Source organism: Spermophilus citellus (genome assembly GCF_964194105.1).
Source record: "Spermophilus citellus genome assembly, chromosome: 15".
NCBI lineage: Eukaryota > Metazoa > Chordata > Mammalia > Rodentia > Sciuridae > Spermophilus > Spermophilus citellus.
The window spans coordinates 25,560,430-25,573,396 of NC_138195.1; the positions used below are offsets into that span (position 1 = coordinate 25,560,430).

At 37.9% G+C, this 12,967-nt stretch overlaps 1 protein-coding gene across 13 annotated transcripts in view; it reads right to left on the bottom strand.

Annotated features, from left to right (window-relative positions):
* Window positions 1-2,701: 2,701 nt before the first annotated feature.
* Window positions 2,702-12,967, bottom strand: part of SGMS1 (sphingomyelin synthase 1) — a 299,689-nt gene continuing 289,423 nt past the window's right edge. For all 13 annotated transcript variants that reach the window (XM_081268407.1, XM_081268406.1, XM_081268405.1 and 10 more), the window contains 3 exons: window positions 9,236-9,389; window positions 5,348-5,514; window positions 2,702-4,420 (listed from right to left, as the gene is read on the bottom strand). In XM_081268407.1, the coding sequence (XP_081124533.1) occupies window positions 4,241-4,420; window positions 5,348-5,514; window positions 9,236-9,389 (501 nt within the window). In that variant the 3' untranslated portion in view covers window positions 2,702-4,240. The remainder of the gene's footprint in view (window positions 4,421-5,347; window positions 5,515-9,235; window positions 9,390-12,967) is intronic.

Sequence of the window (12,967 nt, forward strand, 5' to 3'; positions counted from 1 at the left end):
AAACAAACAAACAAACAAATAAATAAACTGACACATCATATTTGAACTGTAGAAAACAATAAGAAAAAATTTTTTGAAAGAATGTAGTGAAAGAGCACTCATTATTTGCAGGGGTATAAGGATAAAATTAAAAAAAGATTTCTTAGGAGAAACCAGGTAAACAAAATGTGGAGTGAAACACTCAAAGCACTGGGGCGGGGATGGGGATACAGTAACCTAGGTTCAGCAGTTATCCTTTAAAAGTGAAGGAGAAATTTTTCTTAAACAAAATCTGAAGGAATTCATCACCAGCAAACCTGCTCTGTGAGGAACGGGAATTTCTTCAGGCAGAATGAAAATGATGTAGGTTAGAAGTTTGACTCTACATAAAGAAAGGCCTAAGAGAATAAACAAAGATAAACAAAATCTTTCATTTTCCTTAACTGACTTAAAAGACAACGGATTGTTAAAGTAGTAACATCAGCCATGTATTCGGTGCTTATGGTATTTGGTAAGTGAGGTAACATCAATGTTATAAATCAACATTATCACCTGCACCACACTCAAAGACAGGCTTTGGTTAGGTTAAAAAATATAAACTCTAGAGCAACCATCATTTTCTGTTCATTTGCTTGTTTTTTGAGATTGGGTCTTGCTGTTGCCTAACTGGTCTTGAACCCTGTGGGCTCAAGTGATCCTCCCTCTTCAGCCTCCCAAGTAATGAACCTTAGGCAACGCAGGTAAGCAAGCCCACTTTACGCATTTTTAAAAAAGTATAACTGGTAAACTAAGACATAAAACGGAATCATATGATGTCCATAGAGGAAGGCAGGAAAAAAGAGAGGCGGAAATGTAACAAATGAAAAAGAATTATAAACAAATGTAACAAATGGAAAAGAATTACAATTGGTAGATATTCATTGAGTTATGTCAACTGTCATTTTAATTTGAAAGGTCCCTCTGATGACTGGATCACTTAATTTCCTTCTAACTTATTCTCTTAGGAGATAGGAAAGTATTTTAAATTACTGGTAAGCAGAATATCAAATCAACAGTTTTGATTTGATCAAAGTAAGGTTTCTGACCATAGGGAGAAAAAGATATCAATACAAAATAATTCAAGAATCATGTTTCCTAGTTAATTAAAAATCTGGTTGACAGGGCTGGGGATGTAGTTCAGTGATAGAGCTCTTGCCTAGTATGTTCCAAACCCTGGATTTGCTACTTAGCACTGCAAAAAGAAAAAAAAAAAAAACCCAATCTACACACACAACAAAAACAAACCTGGTTGACCTTTCATATAATGGTGATCAACTTAAGGATGGCATGCATTCTCATTTTATACATTTATGATGTTTTTAAAAAAACTATCAAACATCAATTTTGGTATGTGCTTGGGAGAAAAAAGAATTAGGAAACTGGCAAAATTTTCTCACATCATATAGTGTGAATTTTCCGCTACTCAGTCCATCAGTAAGTCATTCTGCTTCAATGTGCCACCACTGGCAGAAATTTCTCCTAAAGACTCTTATTGCAGAATTTATGAAAGCTCAAAAGTATTGGTAGGGGAGGATGGAAACCTGAACTCCAATTGGATTTTCACCACTTTATCAGCTGCATGTTCCTGGGCAAATTATTTCTTGTATCTGTGTCATTTCTGTGGGCTCATCTGTAAAATGGGGAAAACCTACACCTTGTGGTTGTATGATGCTAATATATGTTAAGTATCTAAGTTGTAAAATTAATAAAATGGTGGAAGCTATTGTCTAGGGCTTTAGCTTAGCAAATATAGGACAAAAGAGTACTTGTGCTTATTCAGGCAGTCATTATCAAGTGCACCACAATTTTTCAGAATATAAAGAAGTTTCTCTTAGTCTTTCCTGGGATTTGCAGAGTAGAAGAACCACATGGTACAACAACTCATGCATCAGAGCAGTTAGGCAATCAGCAAGTGAATGTCCTGGTAAATATATGATATGCAAAGTTATGAATTTTTAATATAATTATTTCAATAGTCTTTGGAAAAACATTCTCTTCTTAGCATGTGCCAATAGTTCATTTCTATTTACTCAACTTATTTTCCCTCTCTATATGGAGCACCTGGTCAACAGAGTTAAACACAGTCCTATCCTAGAGTTTTGCTGTTTGCCTTGAGAGCACATCATATTTCCTCTGTCTGGCACACATGCTCAAAGTCCCATGCAAGAACATTCTACTGGTTTCACATCTCTAGCTTCCCAGAACACATCCTTCAACCAAGATAGTTTTCGACTGTTAACACCTTCCTTCTTCACATCAGAAATAATCATCGTTGGCTTTTTCTCTTTTTAAAGAGTTCTTTTCTATTACCATGGTTATCAATACTATCACTGTTTTTCACTTCAGATTTTCTTTTGCTTTCCATTTAAACTGGAAAAGCTGTATTAGTTCTAAGCTATACGAAAAAATAAGTGAGTGGCTTAGTTGAGAATTAGAAAATTCAAAACTGTCAGAAAACAAAGGTGTACAGTGTGAATTCAACTTATCTGCAAGGTTTTTAAATATACTTTTTATAAACCAATCTGTAGTGGTAACTAAAGAATACATGTTAAGGAATCACAAAGAAACTGATGATTACTAAAGGCCCTGTGTTAAACTCAGTAAAGAAACCCCACCTTAATATAATGACTTCGTTGTGATTTTGTGAAGAATGTGAAAACATTAGCAATAATAGACATTTATTTTAAGTATCAGTTTTTATTAAAAAGTGCATTTTGATTATGTACGATCTAGATAAGCTGTAAGATATCAGTATACTCTCTGGAATAATAACTTTACAAAGATTTAAAACAAACAAAATTTTAAAAGCCTTTTTATTTCCTTCACCATTATTGTTTTACAATACAAATATCACCTTGTGAATACACAAAAAATCCCTACAGAAGATAATTCTGTTGCACGTAAAATACAGAATGGATATAATATACTTCTTCATTCTTAAAAAACTATTTTGTTCTCCACATTGGCAAGTATAGAATAGAATACTTCCCCAAACATACATATGTTAGGAGTAAAACTTAGAGTTACATGCAGTTTCTGCACAAATATATTTTAAAGAAATAGATCTCTTTTTTGTTGTTCACCAACAAAATTGTCATGAGAGTATGGATAACTAATTTGTAGCTTTCAAGTTTTAGATAAGTGATCATTTTCAAAACTCTCTTTAAAAAAAAAGATATTCATGGCTGTTTTCATTGAGTAGTTAAAATTGAACTACCAAAAAGACAATAAAATAATTTAAGTGGTACATGTCATTGTCACCTGCTCACAATGTGTGAACAGGCTTCGACTCTCTAATTAACACCCCCATTCTTTAATTCAAAGCAATTTTAAAACCATAAGCAGTCTTCTGATTTAATTTAGCTATAAATGCAAAATTTAGTAGTGTATACATACATTTATATTTTCATGGAATACTTTATTTTAAATAAAAACATTTAAGATCGCCTACTGACCATACAATCAAGACAAGAAAGGCACTAGAAACATAGACAAATTTCTCTCCCAAGAAACATTTTTAAATTTTAACTCTCTTCTCTCTGACATGTAAAAATCTTTAAATTTGGTTTTCATAACATCATTTTGAAAAATAAAGTTAGGAAATACTTAGAAAATCACTTATAACAGAATCTTTTTTTTTTTTTGCACTTTTTGACACACCGTCTCTGCTGATTTTACAAAACCCAAAGTTACCAAACCTCTCTGTGTCTGTCATTTTTATTTGAATATCGGTGCAACAGGTAGAAAGATTTCAGAATCGAACCCCATTCAGGTACTTAGAAACCTTCATAGAGACATTTGCTAGAAAATGGCTTACAGCCCAATCTTTGGGGCAAGAGATATGAAAAGTATGTTTTCCCAAGAAAATAATACACTTTATTTCCAGATGTGACTGGAAAGACCAGAACTTATGATATAAAAGCTTACATTTATGCTGTTGCATCATATACAAAGGAACGTGGTGGCTGCGGGTTATGTAAATCCCAAACTCATGAACAGGAAATGTGGACAGTGCATGATAGGTGAGATTTTCTTTATTGTTGTCCAACGCAGGTCCTTTGGAGAGAAAAAAAGATCACAGTGCTGACCAGGTAACTCAATAGGTTAAGTCAAGGTAACTCTTGAAAGATAACAGGGTCAGGAGGTGTTTATTTTATGGCATCTTCTCTCATGGAGTTCTTAGCACTTCGGACAGTTCCTGTTTCCCCACTCAGCATAGCTGTTATGTGTCGTTCACCAACCGGCTGTATTTAACTTGCCTACCAAGGTGCATTACTGGCCAGGGGAAGGGCCAATGGTAAGATCGAGGTACAATTCCTTGGACATTCTTTTCAAAGTACTGAAATGGCCTGTACCACCACACCCTGGCCAGGAGGTTCATCTGGGAAGCTTCCTTTAGCACCTAAGATAACAAAGAAACACATTTTCACAATTTTTTTTACTTTAAGTTCAAATGTTTCCTGTGTTCAAATTCATGAAGAATCTTGGACCTGCCCATGGCCACTCACACAACCCAGCTTCATCCTCTGATCACCATCTTATACTCTTCACACACCTGCCCATGGGCCCCCAAAACTAGCAGGGCAAGGAAAACACAAAACACGGGCTTGTTTGTTTCTTGGCCATTAATAAATACCTCAGTTAGCTTTTCTATGTTAAAAATGGAAAAACTTAATGAAATGTTAAGTATTAAACTGGTGATGGGCCCACAGTAATGAGAAGAGGGTAAGAGTGCAAACCTAGCAATGAGTGGACACAGACTTAGAAAATCTTTTTCATAGACAATGAGGGTATGATACTTGTTTTAGAAGACATATTCTCCTGTGTCCTTATATTAAATACTTTTTCATCTTGGTTCTCAAGAGAATCAATGTCACAAAAGACAGCACAATATTAGCTGACTACACTTTAAGAAACATTTTGCTGGGCTGGGGTTATAGCTCAACTGATAGAGCACTCGCCTAGTGTGTGAGGCACTAGGTTCGATCCTCAACACCACATAAAAGTGAAATAAAGGTATTGTATCCATCTACTATAAAAAATATATTTTTTTAAAAAAGAAACATTTTGCTGGGTATGGTGTCACACTATCCCCAGCTACTTGGTAGGCTGAGGCTGAGGCTTGAGCCCAGGAGTTCAAGACCAGCTTGGGCAACATAGCAAGACCCTGCCTAAAATAAAACCAAACCAGACCCAAACAAAAATAAAACAAGAGAAAAGAAAACGATGCGTAAGACATCTGTGGATTCTTTGCATTCCCTGCCCAAGCCAGCAGCACCTATCCAGGAACAACAAGAGCTAACATCCAACAGGGGCAGGGAGGACTCACTTGCTGATTGGCCATAGTGTGATACCACCAGAAGAGTCTTGTGGTGATGTAATATGCTACCACCACGTCCACAGTGTAGTGGTCATGCGCTAAGAGAATACAGAAGATTCCAACGACGCTGAGAAGCCAGCAAATCCAGTGGTACCACCAGAGTCGTCGAGGGGAATCTGAAAAAAGGAGAAATGTATAATAGTCCCATCATCCAAATAATGCTCAAGAAGATACCCACCATGCCTCTGCTACAGTGCTTCTGAGTCTAATTACCTTAGGTCTTCCCTTCTGAAAACAGATCTCTTAGGCTAGTAAATCTAGAGGCTTTCATTTTTATCTGTAACCAAGGTTAGAATGGAAAGAACTTTTTACACAGTGATTTTACTACCAGCAATAGTAATTCAGATTTGATTATTACTTGACTGATATAATCAATGCAGTTTAAAAGAGTAGTTTAATCAAGGATGGGTTAATGCATTCTGCTTCCATTTAAAATATTGCTCACTGACATTTTAGCCCAATTTACCTGTAGCTAATTTGGGGTTAATGCTCTTTACAAAAATCAGTATCTATTGATCCATACATCTCCATACATGAACTAAGCGATCATAACCAATACAACTGTCTTATTTGCTTTTCAAGTTCCACAATTGTACAACTCATCTGAAAGTCTCTGAGGTTTCCATTTCTCAATACAAACAGAAGAAGAATTAAATGCCTGGGAACTCTCATCCAAAAGCCTCTGAAAGGTAGGAATGTGTCAGAAAAATGCTTTTCTCTACCTTCATTTGGGGAGTCACCTGAGGGAAACATGGAAGTCTCTACTAGTACAGGCCTACCTCTCTATCTTGCATTCTCAGTGGGTAGGGATTCAGAGGCTCTGGAATTTTAGGCAAAAATTTCGAATGTAGCTTCCCCACACCAGAGGAGAAGTACAGGCTTTTATTGGATTCTTTTTTTTTTTTTTTTAATAGGAGTCTTTTTTTTTTTTTAAAGAGAGAGTGAGAGAGGAGAGAGAGTGAGAGAATTTTTAATATTTATTTTTTAGTTCTCGGCGGATACAATATTGGATTCTTTAGAGATCCAGGAAGTAGTCATTCATGTCATTAATTCAACCAATATACATGTGGCATCTGCCAGATGCCAAGGACAGGCACTGCTCTAGTTACCAGGATCAATGGGCAGAGACCGGAAAGGGCCTGCCCTCATGAGGAGACACTTCCTAAGAGGGAAGAGAGACCAGAGGCTATGATTATAATAACTAAATTCCATACTATATCAGAAGATATTAAAGGCTCTGGAGAAATTTAAAGGTGAGCAAGATAAGGGGTCAGAAGAAGGTGGAGTGAAGGGCAGATTACAACTTTAAAGTGGGAGTTATGGCAGGGATATATTTCAGTAATACTTGTACTTGGTACCTTAACAATACAACAACAAATAATAGCTATAATTTATTCTCTGTGTAACTCTATTAGTATTAGTATCCAAGTACATCATCTATTTAAATTTTAATAACCCGTTCCTCACCCATGAAGTAGATTTCAAAATCTTCTTGGATGAGGAAACTAAGACTCAGAGAAGTTGCAGATTTTTCACAGGGTCACAGAGCTGGCACATGGTAACACCAGGATTCAAAATCAAGAGGTCTATGACCCAAGGCCTCTGCACTTCCTAGAATGGCACAATGCTTTATTGCTGAAATAAGCCTTGACAGCATTAAAAGATTTCAGTATTAGCCAGCAGAGGGCAGGAATCCCTTCCCCAGGGCTGTCAGCATCTGCCCTCTAAGGTTCCCATTTTCCACACCTGGTTATTACCAAATACCAAAGGCTGCTTCAAATCCATTGAATTCTCAATAGAACTGCTAGAATTCACTATTTGTGACTGCATACTAAATACAAGTAGAGGAACATCAATTCTCCCTTTCTTTCTCCAGTACTCTCTTACCTTAGTTTTCAAAACCAGAACAAAACTTTAACCAAGCTCACCACCTCTCTCCTCTACACTCATAATCTATACTGTCCTGTGTTATCTGTTGACTCTTTTTATTAATGTCTCTTAGTACCCTCTGCTTCTTTCCATCCCCAAAGCCACCATGGTAGTTCAAGTTACCTCCATATTTTTCCTTGATTCTAACAACAATCACCCAACTTTTCTCCTGGTCTCCATTCTAATCCCTCTCTAGTCCATCTTACAACCTGCTGCCAAGAGTGGTTTCTCCTTCTCTGAAGGACACAGGAGATGGTACTGCTCCATTGTTCCGACCCCTTGATAGGCACCCATCTCCCTCAGATGGAAGTTCAGATTCCTTATTGTGGCTTAGGGCACCCTCCACAATCTGTTTACTACTTACCTATCCCTCCTCATTTCTCATTATTGCTCTCACTGAAAACTCCAGTCACATTAATTCCCAGAGAGGACAACAATGCTCCCAATACACCTCCAGATCGCAATGTACATCCCACCTCTGTGAAACCATGGCAGTCTGGTTTTACTTTTTGCCTTTCATGGAAACGCCTGCATAATGCTCATTAGATTGCAGTAAAATTCTGAGTATCACTGAATTTCCCCCACACCCCCATTCTGTTACTAGGGATTAAACCCAGGGGCATGTACCACTGAACTGTATTTCCACTCCTTTATTTAATTTTTTTTTTTTAAATTGTGAGACAGGGTTTTTGTAAGTTGCCGTGGTGGGCCTCAAAATAGTGATTTTCCTGCCTCGGCCTCCTGAGTCATTGAAATTACAGGCATGAGCCACTATGCCAAGCTAAGTACCACTAAATTTCCTCTAAGTAATAAAGGGTTCATTTATAGTACTGAAATACTAATAGCAATTAAAATGAATGAACCAAGTCTCATGTCTCAAAAACAAAAGATGGTAGAGGAATATATATATATAGCATGGAACCATTTATATAAAATTTTAAAACCATGAAACCCAATTCTCAAATATAAAAATAAGCTTAGAAATGATACAGGAAAATGAGATAAGGAAAGGATTTAATCACATATTATCATTTTATTTCTTTTGAAAAAGGTAATCTGAAGCAAATAAGGCAAAATTCTAGATGCTAAATTTGAGCAGCATATGGGGTTATCTATAATGTTAATTTGTTAGTTTTACAAGTACTAATATTATTAATATTTATTTATGGCAGTACCAGGGGTTGAATCCAGGGCTTTGCACATGCTAGGCAAGAGCTCTACCATTGAGCTATACCCAGCCCTTTATATTTTATTTTGAAACAGAATCTTGCTTCTTGGCTGAGGCCAGCCTTGAATTTATAATCTTCCTGCCTCTGCCCCTAAGTAACTGGGATTACATGTATGTGCCACCATGTCTGGCTTTGATTCACAATAGAATGTTTTAAGTATGCTTCTTAAAGGAAATGTCCCATTTAGTGTCCGCCTCATCCCTAAGCCCATGGCCCGAGGGCAGAGAATCCTCTTACCCATCACTGTACCCTCAGCAAGTGGCACAGTGTCAAGTGCTTGAAAACATAACTACAGAGTCAATACATGAGCTTCTATCATCTAACCAGGCCCGATGCTGGATTTCTGTGTCTTTATGAGATTTCCATCTGGTTCCTTTCAGAGCTGTACCACTGATCATAACACACGCTGTACCACTGTGCTGGAAACTGCCTCTACCCCATAACTACACTGACTTGCGGAAAACAAGACATCTTGCAAGAAGCACATTTATGTCCTTCCACATATTCCCTTTGGGTGCCAGCTGCATTCCAGGCATGGTGATGAGATGAAGCCACCACCCTCCTAAAGCCTCCAGTCTTCCTTCAGCAGCCCTTCCACACAACATGATTTTTCAAAGGACCAGAGACCTTGGAAAATGGCAGGTAAGGAAACTGTGATGGATGGTTGTGTTAGACTTACACTCTTTGATAAATAAGTAGGTGAGTGTTAGCATGACCGTGTGGCCGCTGTACAGATAGTCCCCACACATGTTGTGAGAGCCAGTGATGGACAAACCACCTCCAGCAATGAGCTTCATTATTCTCCGCAATTGGGCTTCCCAGTCTCCAAAAAGCTGGCAGGAGAGAAGAAAACAAGATTATTAGTCACATAAAAGTGTGCTATGTTTACTATCTATATCCAGAGTTAGGGTTTGGGCTGGGAATATAGCTCAGTTGGCAGAGTGCTTGCCTCGCATGCACAAGGCCATGGGTTCAAGCACCACCAAACAAACAAACCACAGAATTAGGGTTTATTAAGACACACAAAATCCACACCATGAAATTTAGCCTCTCAATATTTACCATTCCATAGGCAGCACCCGAAGAAAGTTCAGTTCTATAGATGAAGCATTTGGCTTTGAAACTTTTGGATGTTTTACAGCACATTTCAATAAATGTTTACCAAATTTAAATAATTTTATCAGAGAAAAATAAGTGGACCTACTTACCCAAACTGCTGTTTTGGAAGAAGAAAATCTTAAAGATGTATTTTTGCCATGCATGGCCTGGGAGGACAACTATTCTACTAACTTAGAAAAAGGAGCAGGAGGCTGGAATAGTCAATGCATCAAACAAGGGGCTCTGCAGAATGTGCCTTCAATCTTCTGAAAGTATGTGGGTAGCACTAGATGCCTTTACTTTTAATAGGAGTGAAAAAGTTTATAAATTAATCTACCTGCGTATGATGCAAGACTGGGCTGGATAGTAAAGTAATTAAACAGACTTAACAACTCACTTGTTGCAACTTGGATTTGTTCCTTCAAACAAGATGTTCAACTGTCTATATTTTAAGCTTGTCAGCACCTGTTTAAATTCTTGTTGGCCAATTTGATCACCAAGGTCTTTTTTCAACAATTAACTGATAATATTCCAGGCTTTGGGAGACACTTTTCATTATAATTTTCCTTTATAAAAAAGTCTTCAATATTTCTAGTTAAAGATGGCAGGCTACACAGATCACATGAAGGATAAGCGTTTCCCATTTCAGAGACCCTTGAAGGCTCCACACAACAGAAGACAGACCTGCATCACAAGATGGCATCACAGAACTTCAAAAACAGGGATGAAGAAGAGATGCTAAAGTCTCCAGAGATTAAAAACAAGTTTTATATGAAGGATCACTAGAATCAGACTTTTAAAAGCAACAATGGGAAACAGAAGGCTTTTGAAAAAATGCCTTCAGATTCTTATGAAAAGTGATTTCTAACTTAGAATTCTGTACCGATTCATATTACAATCAAGCATAAACCAAAGGATAAACAAAAGCCTTTTTTATATACGTAAGATTTTAAAATATTGCCCACCTATAAACTCTTTTCCAGGAATTACAGAGGATATGCTCCACAAAGTGAGTATCATGGAGGAAAGGAAGAAACAGGTCTGGCCAGGTTGCCAGCAAAGGGAAAACAGAACCTTGCTGTAGCTCCCCAGAAAGGGACCAGCCGAGGGGCTCTGGAGAGACGACTTCCAGGAGATGAGACTAACAGAACACTCCAATGCCTCTGACCAAACTAAGGAGAGTCAACTTCGAGATGAATAAGCACAAGGAAAAACCATGAAAGCAGAACAGCAATTACTTACTCTACAGGGAAAAGAAAATTGTGCAGAAAAAGAAAACTATTGGAAACCACATGGCTTAGCCGTGAGTAGCACTTCCAGAACTCTGATAATATAGGCCCTGAATATTGAGCTAAACAGACGATAGAGAACTGCAGAGGGAAGGCAGGACAAGAAGCTTGAAGGTGTGATGTGGGGATGGGCAGAGATGGAGGAAGTAAGGACAAGGCACAGGACAGGAAGCTTGGCCTTTCACAGCAGGAAGTCAGGATAAGGGAAAGTCTGCATCCAAAAGTCATAGAGCAGAAATGTTCCCTCAACACTTAGAGACCCAGGAGTAGACATATTAAAAAATCTGTAAAAAGAGTTAAAGATGGGGCAGTAAATACCACAAAATTCAGACCAAAGAGCTAAAATGAAGGGGAAAAGTAGCCAGAATTGGGTTAGGGCCAAGTCATCATTGTGTCTCAGAACAAATTTGATAGGACATTTTTAAAACTGCATAATTATACAAACATGATACAGTTTTCTAAAACCTCAAATTAAAAGTTTGGTTTAGCTCTGTCATAAAAAACGGATAATATGTAGAAGAAAGTTATGTTAAAAAAATTGGACATATCTCCTCATTTTAGACTATTTCAAATGATCCTTCCTAACTCCATCTGTGTTATAAAACCTATAATCACATTACCAAGGGGGATTCTCCTCATAATGTACCCCCTCATTTTAGCAAGCAAATCTTCACAGGAGACTGATGTGTTGGGGGAGAGGAAGAGAAGTAACGAAGTTAACGTGGCACGGAGGAAAACAGGAAAAATAAATAAATCAATGCTGTACTTCTTACAGGTGTCCTTAAAATCCCTAAGCCTTCTTTTTAAAATATTTTCCCATGTTAGCCAAACATGGAAAGCCTCTTCAAGTCTAGGGGAAAGGGAAAAGAGGACGGATGTTTACAATGATCTAAAATACTTAATCATGTTTAAAAAAGCAAAGTGCAAGACAAATTACAAAACTGCAGCAGAGACAAGTTAATGTTTTTTTATCATGTACACAGCACATAGAAATTAAGTAAAATGAGACCAACTCAGCAAACAGAATTTATTCAAGGACAAAAGGATGTGACCAGATAGAGGCACAAACTGTCAAACAAATAGAAATAAAAATTAACCTGATGGGAGCTCATGTCTTCCCAGGTCAAGTTAGCACAGCTGTAAGCTAAGGAACGTGCTGGTGTTGGGGAGGAGTTGAGAGAGCAGTCTTCACATGGCCAAGCATGCAAGAGCAGGCCAAATCACTCTGTGTTAACATCACGACTCCCCCAATGACCTACTCTGTGACCCTGGGTGGCTGAACCATCCTGAGCCTTAATGATATCATCTAGTTTATGACCAATGGCAAAAACCCTCTGTAAAGATCACCACAGTTTTCCAGCAATTTCCATGGCCATAACCTCTGAGCCCATTTTGCTTCTGGGAGTCTATCTTAAAGAAATGACCCCAAATATGAAGAAAAGCTTTTTGGACAAACATCTCATTGTAACAAGCTGCAAAATGGAAATAACATTTGTGAGGACTGTCAAATAGCTCCCTTGCTGTCCAAGGTCTGGTTCAGGGGCAGTATTGGCCAAGATGGGGAGTCTAACTTGAGTAAGTAAACTGTTAGAGCTGGACCTACTGATCCAAAAGCTGAGGTGATGCAGATGTGCATGAAAGTACGAGAAGCACTGAACCAGGCTGACTGCTTAATAAATTATTAAAAAATAAGTTTCCGATAACTGTGTAGGGCAGTAATGGTATAAGCATTTTCCTATATTAAGAGGGGAAAACAAAATAAAATGGTAAAATTCTATGTGTTCAAATAACTATGTCCAGACAAAGTCTAGACATGCCACATTCTGAATGTTCACAGGTCACAAGGAAATGGGGAGGGTTTCTCCCAGTCTCTGTCCCAGAATGGCTTTCCTTCTTTTCCCTGGGCCAGAGAGAAAGGGATTCTCTTGAAGCTCTGCCTTCAGGGATTTGTGTTTGAAGTCCAGGCAGGACAGTACATGGAGAGACAAACGGGAAACAGGAAACCTGGATTCCCCATCCTTTAC